Source organism: Botrytis deweyae, assembly GCF_014898535.1.
Source record: "Botrytis deweyae strain B1 chromosome Unknown BDEW_001, whole genome shotgun sequence".
Classification (NCBI taxonomy): Eukaryota; Fungi; Ascomycota; class Leotiomycetes; order Helotiales; family Sclerotiniaceae; genus Botrytis; species Botrytis deweyae.
In genome coordinates this window covers 26,396-45,087 of record NW_024066208.1, presented here as the reverse complement: position 1 = coordinate 45,087, position 18,692 = coordinate 26,396, and the positions used below count along the sequence as shown (strand labels likewise).

Here is an 18,692-nt window from a genome sequence, read left to right as displayed (position 1 = left end):
ACTTCCATTTCAAAATAATGATAATTGATTGATATCATGTGAAACTCCATTTTGTCCATGATTGCCGTCCATACAGTTCTAGTATCCTCCTCCAAGCCCATGCCAGCTTGGGTGTAGGTGTGCATGTGTTCTTCTTGTAGCATCCAGAACGTCTATCTACATATACCTATAGCAATCTACCTCTCTCAACATTATTGGAATTGCAAAGAACATAAAGTCAATTGACCCGAGCAAATGCAATCAACAATTCACACATGAGAAATTCAAAGGTTTCAAAGGGCTTCTCTATGTAAAATCTAGCATTGATAACCAGAAGAGAAATCCTTTCTTTCCTGACAATCTGCTTGTGCCTAGTAATCATTTACACCTGATTACTTACCCAGATCAAGTACTACCCAGGTCATGGTACACAACACAAATTTGTCCATCTACCTTATATTTGTCGACCTATCTAGGTACCTTTCTTCACCCACTTGGTACTTGTACATCACTACCTAGGTACTGATCATCTTGGGCCCCATAATTTGGTATCCCGATACTTTCAACCCACTCCTTCCTCCCTTCAGCTTTCTGCATTACAAAAATTCAGCACTTCACTCTGAGGCTCAAAGTTTGGTCATTTCTTCAATCACTTTGCCGTCTCAAGGTTGCGCAATTAGAGCAAGCAAATGATGCAAGGCTCTCCGGCATCAGAGGACTGTTCAATACAATCTACAGCTCCTGATGTTGGCCCTAGAAGACGCTCCTCGAGGAATCAAAAGAGGTCCAAGTCTCCAAGTGGAGACTCTACGGATAGATGTGGGAATGGCACGGGAACACAAAAGATACAAAGTGAATCAATGGGTCTTGCGACAAGTCGCCTCGGACGTGTTGGCCAAAACATCAAGAGATCAGATTCTGAGATTCTCGATGATGCATTAAAGCCCTTAACGGATGACGAACGTAAGTCTTGGAAGGGATGGTGTGAATTAGAGAGTGATCCAGTAAGTTGCTTTTCGGGTCGTGGGATTCTTTAAGTTGACATATGTTGTTTGCTAGGCACTTTTTAACTACATATTACGAGAGTATGGTGTCAAGGATGTCAAAATCCAGGAGGTTCTTGGCCTGGAGGACGAGATGCTACAGTATCTACGGTATGAAAATATCCGCTTCTGCCAATACTTGAAACGCAAATTGACGTTATGCAAGGAAACCAGTGTATGGATTGGTCTTCCTATTCAAATATATAGAGGATGACTCGGAGGATGAAGAGACACCTCTAAAATGTCCGAACCACATTTGGTTTGCCAATCAAGTTAGGCAAACCCAAGACCTTGATGAGAAATTGACTAACAGAATGTAGACTACACATAACGCCTGTGCTACTATTGCCCTTCTGAACATTGTTATGAACGTCCCGAATCTTGATCTAGGGGACGGCATTCGTGGTTTCAAGGAAGATACTCAATTTCTAAAACCAGCATACCGAGGTCAGAAACTTAGTCAGAACGAGTTTATCCGCAACATTCATAATTCGTTTGCTCGAAGAATGGACATTTTGAATGCAGACTTAGGTCTTTCAAATGAGGTTTCAGCTTGGAAGAAAAAGAGGAAAACGAAAAAGAAATCTGGGAGAGGCAAGTCCAGGTCAGACGTGGAGTCAGGTTTTCATTTTATTGCATTCGTTCCAGTAGAGGGCGTTGTGTGGAGACTCGATGGCTTGCAACGTCAACCAGTCACTTTAGGTAGGTGAAAAAAGCAATCGATCGAATAATACTGACAATTTTAAGGGCCGTGTAATGATGACTGGATTTCCGTAGCTCGTGCCAGTATCTACGAGCAGATTGTCAAGTACGGCGATGATTTGCAGTTTAACCTTTTGTCTTTGTGTAGAAGTCCTCTTCGGATAATTCCACTAGAACTCGCCCAGAATATACACGCCATAAAGCGTGTTGAAGCTTTGCTGGCACAACAGATGTCTGATTGGAACGACTTCAATCAGGTTGATGATTCCGGACTGATGAGAGGGCCCTCGGAGGAATTTGGTGTTACAGACAAACTACTTCACGATACAGCACTTCCAGAGAGCACATGCAATATACTCGAGCGAGAGAGTACTAATGCAAGCGCCCTTCTTCGCCTACAGCAGCAGTGGGTTTCCGACCAAAAGGCACTACGCATCGCATATAGAGAGGAATTGGCATTGATTAACGACGAGAATGAGCAGGCAGCGAGACGGAAGAAAGACCATACGCCAATAGTCTATCGTACATTAAAAAGCCTAGCTGATAAGGGAATTCTAAAAGAGATCATAGACGAAGTTCAAGCGGTGTAAATTGAGTATTAGAACCTGTTGGCTGTTCAATCTTACCGAAAATTCAACTGTAGTAATACATGTACATACCAACCCTAGTCATCAGGATATTCGTTCCTGAAATTCGCAATAAACTGACATTTTTCCTGATCATATCGCTTGAAGTATTGTCCCGCCACTATCATCAACGACGTCAAGTCCGGCTGAGCAACAATCTCTATGTTGTCTTCAGCCACATAACGTAAGCTAGCATCTTCTACGCTGTTGAATTCGTAAGCGCTTCCACTCTTCACGGCACATCCTAGGGCTACTTACAGTACATGATAGAAGCTTTGGTTCCTACCTCCTGGGTAAGAATCGATCTGGTGCTGCGCTATCCAATTGGAGCCCATGTGACATCCAACATCCCAGCCAATTATCGCACCTGTATAACCGTATCTTTGGTGGCGAAATACTTGCCCAATCCTGAATTTTACCCGATCCGTTCTATTAGATTTGTTGCGAGTCCGTACTTGCCTCGGAGTCGAGTCTACCGTGCGAATTACTCTCAGTTCCTCGACTAGTTGGGAGTACTCGTTACTTGAACTATTGTATGATGAAAGGATATACTTTTCGATAAGGCCGACGTCCTCCGGGAAGGATTTCTCGAATTTAGCCATCAGCATGGGTACTAATTGATGCTGGTTATGACCAGGAGGTATTGGGATTGGGTTCAAAAGAAAGCTTGCCCAGGTGACTGAGTATATTGCATGATCCATTTCCAATAATGGCACACTTTGTAATCTAGTAGTCACGAGGGATGGGTCTTGTGCGGGACGACTTCGTATATAGGGAAACTCTCGAATGGTTGTAACTATATTTCTAGTCGTGCGGAGTACAATATTGTTGGTAGCAGAAGATTCCGCGACGAATTCGGAGAATGATACTCCTCGGACACCCCAAGCCGTCCACAATCGCTGAAGATTTTCCAAAGGGATTTCTGATGCTGATCGGAATGGATCTAAATACATGGGTTCCACGGCGCTGTCCTTCTGTTTGAGTGGCTTGTCATCGAGGTCTATAGAAGGCTTCGGGAAAACCATAGCATATACGTGACTCGGCATACCGCAGACCCTAGCATCGAGTCCAGTTCTTCGAGCTACCGCACAAAATATTGCGACAGACACCAGTGGTAACGAAGGATGCTCTGGCTCCTGCAGTGCTAGACTAATATAGTTATTTTGTAAATTGCGATAGTTGAGTTCATTGTTGAGACCTAAAAGGTTACGGTCGCGCAGAAACGTAACGACTGCGAGGGCTTGTTGTCGAGTAGACATGCAATCGAATTTTGGGTAGTCAGTTCGAACCCGAGTGGCAAGGTTGTCAAGAATATCGGAAACCTATGCCAATTCATCAGTTAAAATTCACACGCATACAGCAATATTGAAGGAAATGCATACCTCCTGAAAATCCCCAATGTTGTCATGTAGAACAAACATATCGTAAGCTCCCAGTGCTGCTTCCAGGGATACCTCCTCGCCCCTGGCAAGCTTCGACCATACTGCGAGAGCTTTTGAGCGATGAATGAAGTCAAGCACTGCACAAGCATAGTACCTATATATGTATATATTAGAAAAGAAACCATCTGCGCGTTGAATAGCTTACTTTCTAGCAAGATAATCATCGCCACGCATGCGACTGTGTCGCAAAAGTGCATCTTTTGCATCATATCCAAAACGTCCAATCTCTTCGAAGTTCACAATACGATTAGCTCGACTCTCGAGAAGACCATTCAACGCGGCTGTCGTTCTTGTATCTACGTTTTCCCGATGGATATATAAGCCTTTCCAATTCACATCTCCTACAATACCGGCAAACTTATCAAGAACGGCATGTCTCGCATCCCAGTACTTGAAGTGTACGCGACAGTGGTATCGCCAAAGTAATGGCTCATTCCCCAAGCGATTGAATCGCTTTGAAACCAGTTGGATATTCGAGAGAGTATCGTGCGGAGAACTGAAGTAGAGTATTTGTTGCACAATCTCATCGGGAAGAATTTCAAAAGTAAAACCTCGGCTTGCAGAATCGTTAGGAGTCATCGCAAAAAATGAAATGCCAATTTGGCAGTCGTAGTTGTGCTCTGGAATTCACCTCTCGAATGTAATTGCTGCGTCACTTCAAATAAAATGAAATAATTGTGTTTCTGAAGTCGAGGGTCGTGAAACTTGAGAATGCTTAGGACTGGCGCGGAGTCGTTCAAATAGTTCAGATAGTTCAGACGGCAAGTCACTAAAGGATGAGTATTTCCCTATTCACTACCACCAGTACCTAGGGAAAGAAATGTATGACGGAGATCAAAACAAACATCATTTTGTATGACCCTATCTGAGCCAAAGAAATCCGGCCATACTTGGAGAAAATCGCTGGAATAATGATAAGCATTCAAACAATTGAATCGGGCGTCCATAAGGATTTGTTTTGGAGAATTCACAGCACAGTATTGTATGAGGATATCGAGAATTCCATTTTATTGTTGTGGTATCGCCTATCAAATGCACCTTGGCTGAAGTAAGTACATCATACCAGCTCCACCCGCACAATGCGCATACTGTCATACTGTCTAGATGCAAACCACAGGACCTACCCCGCTTCAAAGCAGAATAGATAACCCCTCCCTTCACAATGACATGCTACGATGTTCCAGAGACAGCATTTACCACTGCAAATACATCTACAACTGAAACCACAACTAAAAACCACAACTACAATCGGGATCTTCTTTATTTTCGTAGTGGAAAATGTGATAAAATGATTGTGCTGTTGTATGTATCATATCTTTATCTAATAAACATCCCGATTGATAATTTCCATTGTCATCGCCTTTGAACGCCGTAAAGTGCTGTCTGGGCCACTCCTACTCCCGCTGAAGATGATGAATGCTAAAAGTGCTTTCCAACGGCTCCATTTACATGATAGTACAATATCTTTGTAAGGGAGTTTGCTCCGAAGGATGGGTATAGTAAATGCCAAACCTCTCCCTGCCATCTATCGTTTCATGCTCAATCTGTTTTTCCTTTGTTTCTTTGGGAAAATTCCGTAAGAGAAACTTGGAGAGTTTTTCATCGATGTTATCTATAAGCATCAGTTGGGGACTCTTCCACTTTGTTCAGATCTGTGTGTTGGAAATTACCTTGATCAGCCTTTAAAATCACTTCGTCTCGGCATAAGGGGCAGGCATTGGTCCCACGCCGCTGCATGAACACCGTGCATCGAACACATAGAACATGATTGCATTCCATTCTTATTGGTCGCCACACTATCGCCAGACAGACAGGGCAAGTATAATCACTCAACTGAGGTACTATCTGAACAAGATCCTGTGTCACCTGTGCGCATACAGATCTGGCCATCGTTTCCGTCATGATAACGTCGGATTGGATCAGTCTGGGGAATGTCTGCCTAGCACCAAGCGTTGTCCTCTTATCAAATTCTAATTACCATTAGCTGTGATTCCGTAAGAGAAATGATACGTCATTGTGGTGCCCAGATATTAACCATGAGAATTGAACAAGTGTAGAACGTACTTTTCAATATCTTAGCAATAGCTTTTTGGTTGATCTCCTGAAATTGGAGATTTCGGAGTAGCGTAACATTAATGCTGATAAACTGGTTCACTATTGAGGTCAGTATCTTCACTCGAGAAAGACTAGAATTTACAATACGTACATGCTTTACGGCTAGGGGATAGTTTGAATGTATCTACGATGCCTCTTTTAACTACTTCACTCTGGAACCATCTGCGAAAAGTATCATTAGTCAAATACCGGCGTGCCTACTAAAATGTGCTTACTTACTGTAAACGCTTCAATGCAGCTACACTATCACGCTTACCATGATCCTTTTCGAGATCCGAAAAGAATATTCCAGCCTGTACGTAAACATCAAACAATTCTCTCCACCGATACTGGTCGGTCTTTTTGAACCTTGAAGGCTCGCTGAGCTTCACGAGCTCTTTTGAAAGATCGCCAACCTCAGCGACGAGAGCCCTTTGTTCTTCGTCTTGGAGTGCATCAAGATTTTCAACATCTCCCTGCAGAAGACCGAAGAATTCTGCATCGAAAGTCAGAGGCACTTCGACTTCCCGAACAAGAGGTCGTTCCACCTCGATCTCTGACGATGAATCTCTACAAGTCATGTCAACAACTGGTTTACACATACCCTAAGAATCAACAGAACACACTCACGTAGGAACAATTTGGCCACCTTCATCACCAGCGGGATCGGATAGTGACACGTCTGAAAGGTCCCGATGGTGATTTACCAGATCCTCTAGATATCTTCTCGTGTCAGCTGACAGCCTAGCATCAACGGTGACACCTTGTTCAAGCCGTAAGATGAGGGTGGGCCGAAATTTCGAGCCTTCTTCAATTAGTTTCTTTACGCAGATCAACATAAACGTAGAAGGTGATTCATACCCTTGAAATCATACAAGTACGCAGGACCAGTACTGGAAATCTCTCTCAACTTTGCAAGCGCGGCAGGATCCAGACCGCATTGTGCTAACTCGGTCGCAATCTGGCTTACATTAGCTTTTGTTGATCGGTGCGAAATTCTGACCGACCTTTTTAAGAGATTTCTTGAGCAGACCATAAGGAATGGCAGAATCTACCCAGCGTGGCGGAAAGCCTTCTCTGGCAAGGGCATCTTTGAATTCTTTGGCAAATTTCATAATAAAGGCATGCAGTACAATAAAATGTAATTAGTCGACTAATGCTGTAAATCTGTCGCTCTGTCTGCTATAACGCTATTGGGAAGAAAGATTTATGTGGCATTGTTTGAAAAGAGCAAAAGGGGTGGGTGGGATGGCGATGAGAATATTTACAATTTTTCGCGCAGGGCAAGGACTATCTTGACTGTTAGTTGGGATTCTTAAGGATGCAGATAGCGAATAGGTATAGAGCTTTAAGCTTAGGTATCGAATTATTGACGAAGAAGTTTGATAGGTAAGAGCAAGATGGAGATATTCTGGAGGAAGAAGATTTCTCAAAAGCTATGTATTCGTAATATGTAATATGTAATATGTAGGTAGAATTATTGACAATGAGTAGGAGTGCGCGGGAGTGAGTGGGAGTGAGTAAAGAAAATCAGTATGAGCTTACCTGGTAGACTGTGTGAAGGTGTGACTGGACTGGGTTCAAGATACCTAGTAGCTTATCAGATATCCAGACCAGACTCCAGACAGGGACAAGTGCTTAATGCAGGCCTTGTCCGCTTCAATATGAATCTATCCAAAAACGTGCAAAGACTTTACTTCAAGATCAAGATTCTCACTCCATAGGGAGTTCTGACTTCTAATAAGTCCTGGGTACCGGTTCGCGCGTTCTTGACTCCTTGGGAATGGGGATGGAGTATCTACCTACCTACCTAGTACCTGGTAGTACCTGGTAGCACATAGGAGTACCTACCTAGCAATGCTACCGGCTAACTCATGGACCGACTCGAGACCGGTGATGGAGTCAGTAGTCTGCTCTCTCGCGTCTCTGTAGAGTCTGAACGGTGCAAATGCTAATGGCTATCCCAACTACCTCGAGCTTTCTAGTCATGCACGTGCTGTCTAATACTATATCTACTGGGTGCAGCAAAACTAGCTTATCTAAGTTATCTCCTAATCACAAAACTCCTCCATACCTCCATGTGCCATCCTCCATCTTGAGAAAAAATCAGATTTTATATCTACCTAGTCCCTGCCTGGTCTAGCATTGCACCTCCCACCATCAAGATGCTTATGTAATAAGATTCATACACTTATTACCATTCTCGCCATTCTTGCAAATTTGAGTAGCTCGGGTACGGTACCTACATACCTGGTAGTAAGTACATCGCGGGATCCAAGAGCCAGGTACCTATCATTCGGTTTACTCTTTTTTTTTCTCCTTATCTGATTGTTTTTGGTACCTATTTCATACATTCATCGTACATTCATACACAAACCATTCGGGAAGTTCTTTATTGTACTAAAATATAATAAATCCAATATCGCCCACCTACCTACGTGCAAGGTTCCGTTGCTTGCCTATACTTTGAACACCATCTAGAAAGCGATTTCAATCCTCTATTCTATGGGCGCAGAACAATCTTCGTCGCGTGGTGGGGATGCACAAAATAATGGCGGGGTAGTCATGAAAACATGTTACTACGAATTGTTGGGCGTCGAACGACAAGCTTCAGATGATGAGTAAGAACTTGAATATTACTTTTTAACTCATTATTCTAAGATTGATTGAATGTACCTAGGATCAAAAAGGCTTATAGGAAAAAAGCGCTGGAACTTCATCCCGATCGAAATTATGGCAATGTTGAAACTGCCACCGCGAAGTTTGCCGAAGTTCAATCTGCCTACGAGGTCTTGTCAGATCCACAAGAAAGAGCCTGGTATGACTCTCATCGATTATCAATCCTAGGAGGCGGTGATCCTGCGGAAGACGACTTTGCAGACAATGTTCGAATAACGAGCGCAGCGCATATCATAAGCTTGATTGGAAAATTCGATTCCAGTGTCCCCTTCACGGATGCTCCGAATGGGTTCTTTGGTATACTTCGAGAGACATTCGCAACTCTTGCAAGAGAGGAGAAAGCAGCATGCGATTGGGATGGCCTTGAATTAGTCGATTATCCTGATTTTGGGAGCGCTGAGGATGACTATGAGGACGTAGTCAAATCCTTTTATAGAGCCTGGGTGAACTTCACAACTCAGAAGTCATTTTCATGGAAAGACCTCTACCGGACCTCCGATGCGCCGGATAGGGCAACCCGCCGATTGATAGAGAAAGAAAATAAAAGGTCCCGGGATGAGGCCAAAGCAGAGTTTAATGATGCCGTCAGACATCTCGTTCTATTTGCGCGAAAGAGGGATCCCCGCTTTACTCCGAATTCACAAACCCAGGAGGAGAGACAGAAAATATTGCGGGATGCTGCATCGGCCCAGGCAGCTCGTAAACGAGCGGCAAATCAAGCCAAGTTGAACAGCTATGTAGTTCCGGACTGGGCGAAATCCGATGAATCTGAAGGTGCAATCGAAGAATCATCTGAAGAGTCTGAGGTTGAAGTAATAGAGTGCGTTGTTTGCAACAAGACATTCAAAAGCGAGAACCAATTTGAGGCGCACACGAAAAGTAAAAAACATACCAAGGCCGTACAGGCTATCCAGAAACAAATGCGCAAAGAGAACAAGTCTCTACACTTGGATACACCACCGGAACCAAAGGGTAGTGACCTTGATGATGGTTTCGAAAGACTTGAAGTTACGTCAGAAAATGGGAACCCTGAGTCTGCTTTCGATGGTGCAACTGAAGCTGAAGAAGCGAGACGCTTGCCATATGATCACGACTTGAATGCCGGCAAATTAGACGGTCCGGTCAAAGACGATTCCGATATCGACAGCCTAAATGATGATTACGCACCCAGGGCAGCAGTTGAGGAAAGACTAGCGGCAGCAGTATCGGGAGATACACTCTCTCCTGAACCCGAGGATCTGGACCCTGGTCAAGATTCAACCAAAGATATAGAGCAAGATGCTTCTAGCGATCCTACTCCAAAGAAACCTCTTGGAAAAGCGAAAATGAAACGTGCCAAGAAAGCTGCTCAAAAAGAACCTGCAGGGTTGCAGGGCGAAAATGTAAGTGATCCTCTCTTCACTTATATCACTTGGTGCTCATGAGATTCCAGTTTAAATGTGCCAATGTGACATGTCATGAGTCGTTCTCCTCAAAGAGCAAACTCTTCAATCATATCAAAGAATTTGGCCATGCCTCGCCCGTACAAAAAGCTGGCAATTCAAAAAAGAGGAAATAAAAAAATGGGAGCTAAATTATGAAGTTTAGAGCATTGAATGTGGTTTACTATAGCTTTATACCCTTATTTGTATGTAGAGGCGTTCCAAAGAATGGCAGGCATGCTCCCCCGCTGAGCACAAATCTAATGAGTTTCCTTGTCATAATAACCGCCCATTCAAATGCTTGTGATCTGACCTTGAAAGCAGACATTGAAGATTAACTAATCAGCCCATTCATCATTTCTAAACCGATCTATTCGACGATATGTAAAGGTTACAATCCACTGGTATAAGTCCATGGTGGTTTTGGTAAATTCTTTTTACATTGCTATGGCCCCTTGGACATGCACGTCTGGACCAAAGTGGTTGTTTTTGAAACATGTCCTAACAATTTTGAATCTCTATAGCCTGCGAGAACTTGATTGTTTTTCGATCAAAATGGGACACTTGAATAGACTCGAGTAGCACAAACGGGTTGGGATTGGAGGTATATTTCGATGTTCACATGAGGTCTTAAACATTAAAAACCAATCAAAGTTGTAATTTGCGATAAGAAAGGATTAAGACTAATCTCTATAAAATCACCTACCCCGAACGCCCTAAATACCTGAATTCCTTTGGTGGATCATTTCCCAGCGCCTTAAGCGTCTAATATGGTATCGTCATCGTCGTCGTCGAATGTTTCAACCTCGTCAATAGCTCCATCTCGCTCTCCGCCTAAGCCATACGATGCCGGATCCGTGTCTGCAACGTGGATAACTCCCTTACCCTGTACTTCCTTTACGGCCCGTCGCCACTCATTCCAATCGTTCTCGTCACGTATCAAGAATGCAATAAGCATGCTGGGATCCATCTCCTTTATGTGGAGTCTTCGAAGTCGACGAGTGTGGCACGAGTCAACATCCTCTGTAGTATAGTCATCCATATTATCTTTGTACGGAAGTGCTGGTCGTGTTTGATGAGGATCCAGATAGAAGAAATCTGACTCTTGCACACCAATGAAGTAGTGCGAGGAGGATGGGCGACCCCTATACTGGATTATTATATGATCATGTTAATGAAACTCAGAGTGACTCACCCAGCTATCCCCACAGATTGTGGCATCTGTAAGGAGTACTTCAGTGCCTCCCAGTAGACAGGAGTTATCTTGTCAAGGCCCAGCCTCGTACCGACTAGAATGAGAGTCGGGGTGAAGTCTGAGTGGTTTGGCTTTGCGATACTCATAAAGGTGTCTTCGTATACGTCCGATCCATCACCCGTGATGTATACACGCAGTTCTGATTTGGCTTGGTTATTGGACAAAGCCCTGTAGATTATCAGCCATTATTCAAATTCCACTCGAATAGTCTTCTTACTGGATACAGCGCGCAGTAGCAGATGGTCCGAACCACTCTCCAGGATGTTTCCCACAAGCACTTGCACCGTGCTCGACAAATTTGTGAATAGAGTAAGGAGCTCTCGGGTCATCTGCGAATAAAGATAGGATTTTACGTTCTTCGTGGCTAGATATCCCGCGGCGCCATTCTATGTCATGGTCAGCTAAGGCATCGAAGAAAGTGATGGTAAGGGAACGAACCTCTGCCCATCCTCAGAGTAAGCAATGCATTTGCCAAAAGGCTTTGTCCAGACCTTATCATACAACCCCACCCCGTGTCAGATGTAAAGCCTCCTTGGTCGACAAGTTGGCTCCTCAATCGTACTGATAGTGACATCGCAGAAAAGGCTTTTGGATCCTGCGACTTAGCTATCGCTGGAAAGTTTGATCGGTATGTAAGCCATATCTTGGCTTCAAAATCATCAAGGAATGCGGATGGCCATCCTCCATCTGCATTGGCTGCGTCGCAAGTTTGGTAGCCTGAACTTGATTCAAGACTGCCAACGGTACTATCAGGTGGAGTTGTAACATTGGTAGGTAAAGACTGTGCGGGTAGATGTTTTCCTTCCTGGGGAGGGGAGTCTGTAATAACTGAAGTGGGCGACTTTTCCAGAATAGGGTATTCTTTTCCCAAGCACCAAATAGGTGACTGCGAGGCAGTGTCGTTTGTAGGCTCGGGGTCCCAGAAATACTGGACGAAGCGTTTGTAACGACCTATATCAGCCGCCGTCATGGTTGAATGCGACTATGATTCGTATTCAAGTCGTATCGGATGCACATAAGACTTGTAGAGCGCTATGGGAGAGAATGGCGGGGACGGTGAGCTGAGGGGAAATTGATTAGGATTATTGACGGATGCTGTAGTGGAAGTATAGCGCTGATGGAAGAAGTGTAGTTGAAGTAGAAGTATTATAAATAAGTAAACATTTGATAAGTCGAGAAATGTTGCAGATTGTTTAAAGTATGAGATGAGGTGAGTGCTGCAAGGCGAAGGCAGCTGATGTTCTGATTGATGTTATCACGTAGTAGTCAAATATGATACTTTGTTTGGCCTAGTGCGTTCTTCTGTGAATGTTTTAGACATGACAACACGACAACTGTAGCCTAGCTCGGCAGGAACTTGGTTGATGATGTAATGAATTATTAATTGGATGAGAAGTTAAGAAGATACTACCTAGTAGGTACTAGACAGGCATTAAAGTATTGGTACTCGAGAGCCTTACTTATTAGTAGTATCTCCGAGTAGGTATCTTCTGGACACCTGTGAACAAGGTATTTATTGTTTCTCCATATCTCCTCTCCTCCTGTACGGAGTACTACAGACCCACCTTTTGATGGTTTCTTATCGATAAGAAGCTCTCCAAGTCCTCATCACCTGGGCATCCATATTTATTCAAAAGCTGACTGGCGAAGGCGAAGTGCCCACAAATTGCCAGCATCTTATTGGATTAAAAAAGCTACTAGTACACATCTTCGTGCAGCGCAGTAATCTATCATAATAATTGATTTTGTTACACACAACACCGACCAGTACCTGAGTTGCCTACCCTGTAGCCTAACACACTCATCACTACGAGTAGGTTATTCACCTACCACTCGAATTATTCTCATTGATGGCAAAACATTCTTCATCTTTTCCTGATCGAAGTTAAAATTCGTCGTAAGGATCTTTACGCCAGTTTACCATCCGTAAACTTCGATTCTATTGACAGTTTCATTGTGCCGTGATAACACAAGCTATGCCACGAAACAAACGGGGTGGCGCTCGTGGGAGGGGCAATTTCAGTTCACCTAGAGGTGGTCGCGGAACTCCTACTCCTGGAACCTCCTTTATACCATTCGCTGGCACATATGTTCCGCAAAGGCCTCAGACTGGTAATGTTTATATATTTTCCATACCAATAATCTCTGGCGAATGCGAATGCAATTGCCATTGTGCTACCAGACATGTTGGTCAATGCTAACAAAATTGGTATATTGTAGGTTTCACACTTCAAGAAGAAGCTCGCAATACTGAACGTCATCATTCATTTTGGAACTCTGATCAAAGATTGAGGGATACAAAAGTGAGCTTTGTCAGCGCCGGGGAGTTCAATCCACCAGATCTTATCAAGGATTCTGAGGAGGCACTGGCTGGAATGAGCTTGGAATCTGCAGAATTACCTGCAGGAAACTTGACCCAAGATGTGAAAACAGCGAATCGCGAAATGAGGGCGGCTTCACCCTCTTTTTCGTTCATGATAGATACCGATGGTGGTAACCGTGTTGAGACAGGCCTTGCACCACCGCGTTTGCGCTCAATCTCTCCAGCTAGGTCAGACTCAAGCGAAGAAGTTATTCTCTTTCACGGACGTGGTCAAGTAAGGAACGAAGATGCCAGGATAGAACATGACCCCCCAACAAGCGTAGATCCTATAGATGCCAGGATCAAGTTCTTAGATGATAAACTTCTTGAGCAAGAAAAGCTATTGGAAGAAGCTTTAGATGAGAAGGAGGCATCTCTAGAGTCTATTCCACCCGAGCTGGCAGAAGCATTGAACAAGGAGATATTTTTGGGCGCGACGTCACATAAGGTAGCAAATTCACCTTCTCCAGATTTCGAGGCAATATTACCCAAGCGTCAAAATAAAGGTCGAGGTCAAGGTCGTGCTAGACGAAGTAGACGAGTGACCGACAGAATCGATGATAGTGACGAAGAGGATGCTATGATTGCAGACTACATTGCGAACATGGATCAGGAACAGACTATGGCTGATGTCGACCATACATTCAACAAACGTGAGTTGGGAGGCGATGACGACGCTGCTTGGGAAGATGATTCTTCTGTTAAAGGAACTCATGATTCTGATGGACGTCACGGATGGGGTCGGACAGAATTGCAGGATTTTGACGATCTCAGCACGTCGGATGAGGCCAGGGGCAAAGTCGAAACGATTTTATCAAAAAGGCACCGTGTTAGTGGCGTGCAGTACTTGATCGTCTGGGAACATCAGGACGTAGACGAAGCCAGATGGGTTCCGCTGGATGTTCTACAGGATTCCGGGGCACTGCCTCTCATTGAGGTTTTTGAAGCTGAAGAGAAGTTGGTTGCCGAATTCGAAAGTAATGGAGACGAAGACAGTGATGATTCCGACGATATTGCCGATGGAGACGATGACGACCATGATGACGAGCAGGATCTAGTTCAAAGGAGGATCGCAAAAATGAATGATGAACAAATTGCAAGACTGATAAATAAGCAAGAGGAGCTTGGTATGGGCGGTGATGAAATTCTACTCTTTGACGATGAAGTCGATGATGAGGATGACGACATGGAAGCATCTACGATTGATCTCAGTAATTTCATACTTTCAGGCAGAAGAGGCAGGAAGGAAAGACAGCGGCGCCAGGGCGAATTTCTACCTGCAGCTTCATTGGCCGATGCTTACGATGGATTTGATGTAATGGATTTCGATCGACCGAGTCTCAAAAAGAAACCTAAAGGTCGCAAGGGCAAGTTGATACTAGACGATATCTCGGATTCAGAGCTTGAGGCCTCAATGCAATCAGCTTGGGACAATGATCGTGTTAAGAAAAAGGAGAGAAAGCAGGAACGTGAAGTATTACGTGCACGAGGTTTACTGACTGGCAAGCATGGCAAGCCCGATATGAAGGCAAGGTACAAGGAAGGAATGAGTATTGATGATGTCAAGGAAGAAATCAAGGAGTTTTTGAAGGGTGACAATACCACGTCAGTATCATTTCTGATCTTCTTAATCCACACTAACATATTACAGCCTTTCTCTTCCTGCGATGGACAAAGCCGACCGCAAATTTGTTCACGAGATCGCCAATGCATTCAAATTGAAGTCCAAATCAGCTGGTTTAGGCAATAAACGTTATCCTATCTTGTACCGTACTTCAAGAACGACTGTTTATGGAGAGCGCGCCTATGAAGCTGCAGCGTCGAAACTTTCACGCCGTTTCCTTCCGCGTAATGACGTAGGTGGGAGAAAAACAGGCGCTGCGCCCAAACGTGGCGGCCGAACTGGTGGTGGTGGTTTTGGAGGCGGTTTCGGTGCTGCTAGTTATCGTGATGGTGATGTTGTCGGTGCATCGGCTCCCGAACTGGGTATTGAGAACAAAGGAAGAGCGATGCTAGAAAAGATGGGCTGGAGTGCCGGCACAGCTCTTGGTGCGCTCGATAATAAGGGCATTCTTCAGCCAGTTTCACACGTTGTAAAGACCACAAAAGCCGGTCTAGGATAAGAAGCCGCAAATATGGACGAGATGTCGCGAGCCGACTAGTCGCCCATGCGTTCAATTCGAGTCGATACGATCTCGAACACGTACTCGGCGGTGGTCGCTAAATAGGGGTTAGTGTAGAATGCTTGTGTTTGACAACACGAGTCCAAACTCGAATCGCGGCGCGATCTAACTCTGTTAATGACATCTCTCTATATAATAGAGGATAAAAACCATGCGCCACATTGTATGGAACCTAATAAGTGACAGTGAATTAAGTTGATGTTTGAATTTCGTCTTCTAATTCCCTATTCTGATGAAGACGTTTGTTTATTGTACAGCCACGTACCCCGAAAACAGACCGTGAAGACATTTGCCCCCATAAAAAGCAGACCATCCATAACGCATTAAAAAGAAAACCCCAAGGTCCTCGAACAACAACAGCCATCATCTATGAGATGACCCCAGAGCTCAAGCATATCCGATATCCCCCCTAAACCCCAAAGAAAAGACAACTTATTTCGTGGATGAAGAGTACTTGGTAACAGCCTTGGTACCCTCAGAGACGGCGTGCTTGGCGAGTTCACCGGGGAGAATAAGACGAACACTGCAGGATAGTTAGAAATGAGATATGCGGATGTAATTGGGTTGGCACATACGAGGTTTGAATTTCTCTTGATGAGATGGTGCTCTTCTTGTTGTAAGCAGCGAGCTTGGATGCCTCAGTGGCGACGCGCTCAAAGATATCGTTGACAAAGGAGTTCAAGATGGACATGGCGCGGTTGGAGATACCAGTATCTGGGTGAACTTGCTTGAGAACTATGGATTCAAAATGTTAGTGGTTGTTGTTTGGTAAATGCGACGCGTCATGATTGGAAGCGCGACCGGAAATCGCGAGTGGGTTTGTACCTTTGTAAATGTATGAAGAGTAGGTCTCCTTGCGTCCCTTCTTCTTGCGTGGCTTTCCTTCGCTGGTGGTGGTCTTCTTGCCAGCGTCTTGCTTGCTAGCTGGGGCCTTTGATGCGGATGCAGGTGCCTGTTTTGAAAAGTGTTAGAAGATGATATTTGGAGCGCGCCGCGAGAGTAAACACGTACCTTGGCGGCAGCTGGTGCCTTGCTTGCAACTCCCTTTGGTGGCATTTTGAATTTAAGATTTATTTGGATTGAAAAATGTGAGGTTGGAGATTGATGTTGATGTTAATAAGTGTGAAGATGGAAGATGGACGTGGGTGTGGTTTGTTGTTAAAGTTATCAAAGATGAAGGGGATTGAAATTGGGAGATGAAGAGTTTAAATGAATAATAAAGTCGGCCAAAATCACTTTCGTGCCCTTTTGCTAACCGTGCTGCTGGGGACTCTCTAAAATCGATGATTGGATACCCGATTAATGTGGAACCGCCGTCGGGACCAATCACATAATTCGTTCAATCTGCGGGTCGTGCCTTCTGCTTATAAAATACCCTAAAACGCTCTAGCTCATGGAAGGAGCTCTTTACGGTGTTTTTTTATGGGCAGAGGAGATCAGATCACGACTTTTGACGGCTCTTGTTGATAAATGTTCGTCCCCATTCCCATCTTCTTTTAATTCAAAACATCTCTTCTCCATCCACGCAAAACTTTCGAAAAAACACTTTCCAGAATCCTTCCTTGAATTAAATTCATCTACCAACTTAACAACTTCCCACATTAATTTTACCTTTTAAACACTTTCAAAATGACTGGAGGAAAATCTGCTGGAGGAAAGGCGGGAACTACCAAGAACGCTCAATCGTAAGTTGCATTTCCCTTGTCTTCACATCATACCTCGCGACTTTTCGATTCAACTTGCAATTCGCGTTTGTATCTGGATACCATGGTCACTTTTCCATCTTGAATCTTCAATGCTAATTCATTTGCCTTTTTAGCCGTTCATCCAAGGCCGGTCTCGCATTCCCAGTTGGTCGTGTTCACCGTCTTCTCCGAAAGGGCAACTACGCCCAACGTGTTGGTGCTGGTAAGTCATGTTCATCGAACCCATTCTAATTTGCTATTCCTAACGCGTATCCATCAGGTGCCCCTGTCTACCTCGCTGCTGTTCTTGAGTACCTCGCGGCTGAAATCCTTGAGTTGGCCGGTAACGCTGCTCGCGACAACAAGAAGACCCGTATCATCCCACGTCATCTCCAACTCGCCATCAGAAACGATGAGGAATTGAACAAGCTTTTGGGACATGTTACAATCGCACAAGGTGGTGTCTTGCCAAACATTCATCAAAGTAAGTTACTTCAATCTAGTATTTTATATCACACTTTCTAACGCGTTTTTAGACCTTCTTCCAAAGAAGACTGCCAAGACTGCTGGTGGAAAGCCTGCCAGTCAAGAGCTATAGATTTTCGTTTCTGGGTTGTTGGCTTGAGATGGTCTGCTTTTATGATAATGGGGTGTCGTATGGGTATGGGTTTATGGTTATTTTTTCGCGTTCCGGTTGTACATTAAAATCCATGGCAATGGATTAGGATTGCTTTCTGAATCAATCTTATGAATGAAAAATCCGAATGATCATTCTTCATTATTTTCCAGAATACTTCACTTCCTTACTCGATCAGTGCAATGAAACATGAATATTAAGCGTGGGGTTGGGAATTGGACGCGAAACGCGTTTGTTTTGGATTTGTTCGAATGTGGGATGAAGAATCTTCTATGTTGCGATCGTTTGTTGGAAGCTTTCTTAATGCTTGTCTCCTAGCTTCCAACTTTGGTTTTATATTGATATTTCTTGATTCTTGTATATCGCCGGCAACGTTCGCATCACTTGAATTTGTGCACATTCTTCCAATCATATCGGCCTCCACAAAAGTCACTCGAGAGAGGTGCGTTCAGATTCTCTGAGAGGTCGAGAGGGCGTATCTGTAAACATTGTCGAATTTCTTGTGCTATGTACAATTCATCATTTTTTCCACTGATCGTAACTCCGCACTGTAGCCTTCTGCCCTCCTCCCCACGAAACCCCCA

The 18,692-nt window shown here is 44.2% G+C and overlaps 8 protein-coding genes across 8 annotated transcripts; 4 read left to right on the top strand and 4 right to left on the bottom strand.

Annotated features, from left to right (window-relative positions):
• Positions 1–671: 671 nt before the first annotated feature.
• EAE98_000010 (uncharacterized protein) lies at positions 672–2,314 on the top strand (the record flags this gene model as incomplete). The annotated part of the gene is made up of 5 exons (XM_038947628.1): positions 672–983; positions 1,039–1,133; positions 1,189–1,294; positions 1,343–1,724; positions 1,770–2,314. 5 exons carry the CDS (start codon positions 672–674, stop codon positions 2,312–2,314), a joined length of 1,440 nt encoding a protein of 479 aa, XP_038815305.1.
• Positions 2,315–2,388: 74 nt separating this feature from the next.
• Positions 2,389–4,371, bottom strand: EAE98_000009 (uncharacterized protein; the record flags this gene model as incomplete). The annotated part of the gene is made up of 4 exons (XM_038947627.1): positions 2,389–2,554; positions 2,609–3,672; positions 3,733–3,886; positions 3,938–4,371. 4 exons carry the CDS (start codon positions 4,369–4,371, stop codon positions 2,389–2,391), a joined length of 1,818 nt encoding a protein of 605 aa, XP_038815304.1.
• Positions 4,372–5,237: 866 nt separating this feature from the next.
• EAE98_000008 (uncharacterized protein) lies at positions 5,238–7,001 on the bottom strand (the record flags this gene model as incomplete). Its single annotated transcript, XM_038947626.1, has 8 exons — positions 5,238–5,404; positions 5,463–5,762; positions 5,857–5,946; positions 5,999–6,069; positions 6,127–6,456; positions 6,517–6,691; positions 6,748–6,847; positions 6,894–7,001. 8 exons carry the CDS (start codon positions 6,999–7,001, stop codon positions 5,238–5,240), a joined length of 1,341 nt encoding a protein of 446 aa, XP_038815303.1.
• Positions 7,002–7,952: 951 nt separating this feature from the next.
• On the top strand, positions 7,953–10,368 carry EAE98_000007 (uncharacterized protein). Its single transcript, XM_038947625.1, has 4 exons — positions 7,953–8,507; positions 8,567–9,947; positions 9,998–10,192; positions 10,311–10,368. Exons 1-3 carry the CDS (start codon positions 8,392–8,394, stop codon positions 10,121–10,123), a joined length of 1,623 nt encoding a protein of 540 aa, XP_038815302.1. The 5' UTR covers positions 7,953–8,391; the 3' UTR covers positions 10,124–10,192; positions 10,311–10,368.
• Positions 10,369–10,743: 375 nt separating this feature from the next.
• On the bottom strand, positions 10,744–12,211 carry EAE98_000006 (uncharacterized protein; the record flags this gene model as incomplete). Its single annotated transcript, XM_038947624.1, has 4 exons — positions 10,744–11,131; positions 11,182–11,409; positions 11,459–11,627; positions 11,680–12,211. 4 exons carry the CDS (start codon positions 12,209–12,211, stop codon positions 10,744–10,746), a joined length of 1,317 nt encoding a protein of 438 aa, XP_038815301.1.
• Positions 12,212–13,217: 1,006 nt separating this feature from the next.
• EAE98_000005 (uncharacterized protein) lies at positions 13,218–15,726 on the top strand (the record flags this gene model as incomplete). The annotated part of the gene is made up of 3 exons (XM_038947623.1): positions 13,218–13,353; positions 13,462–15,208; positions 15,255–15,726. The coding sequence occupies 3 exons, from the start codon at positions 13,218–13,220 to the stop codon at positions 15,724–15,726; spliced, it is 2,355 nt and encodes a 784-aa protein (XP_038815300.1).
• Positions 15,727–16,218: 492 nt separating this feature from the next.
• On the bottom strand, positions 16,219–16,842 carry EAE98_000004 (uncharacterized protein; the record flags this gene model as incomplete). Its single annotated transcript, XM_038947622.1, has 4 exons — positions 16,219–16,309; positions 16,362–16,521; positions 16,612–16,738; positions 16,798–16,842. The coding sequence occupies 4 exons, from the start codon at positions 16,840–16,842 to the stop codon at positions 16,219–16,221; spliced, it is 423 nt and encodes a 140-aa protein (XP_038815299.1).
• Positions 16,843–17,415: 573 nt separating this feature from the next.
• EAE98_000003 (uncharacterized protein) lies at positions 17,416–18,069 on the top strand (the record flags this gene model as incomplete). Its single annotated transcript, XM_038947621.1, has 4 exons — positions 17,416–17,471; positions 17,606–17,694; positions 17,752–17,955; positions 18,008–18,069. The coding sequence occupies 4 exons, from the start codon at positions 17,416–17,418 to the stop codon at positions 18,067–18,069; spliced, it is 411 nt and encodes a 136-aa protein (XP_038815298.1).
• Positions 18,070–18,692: the final 623 nt, after the last annotated feature.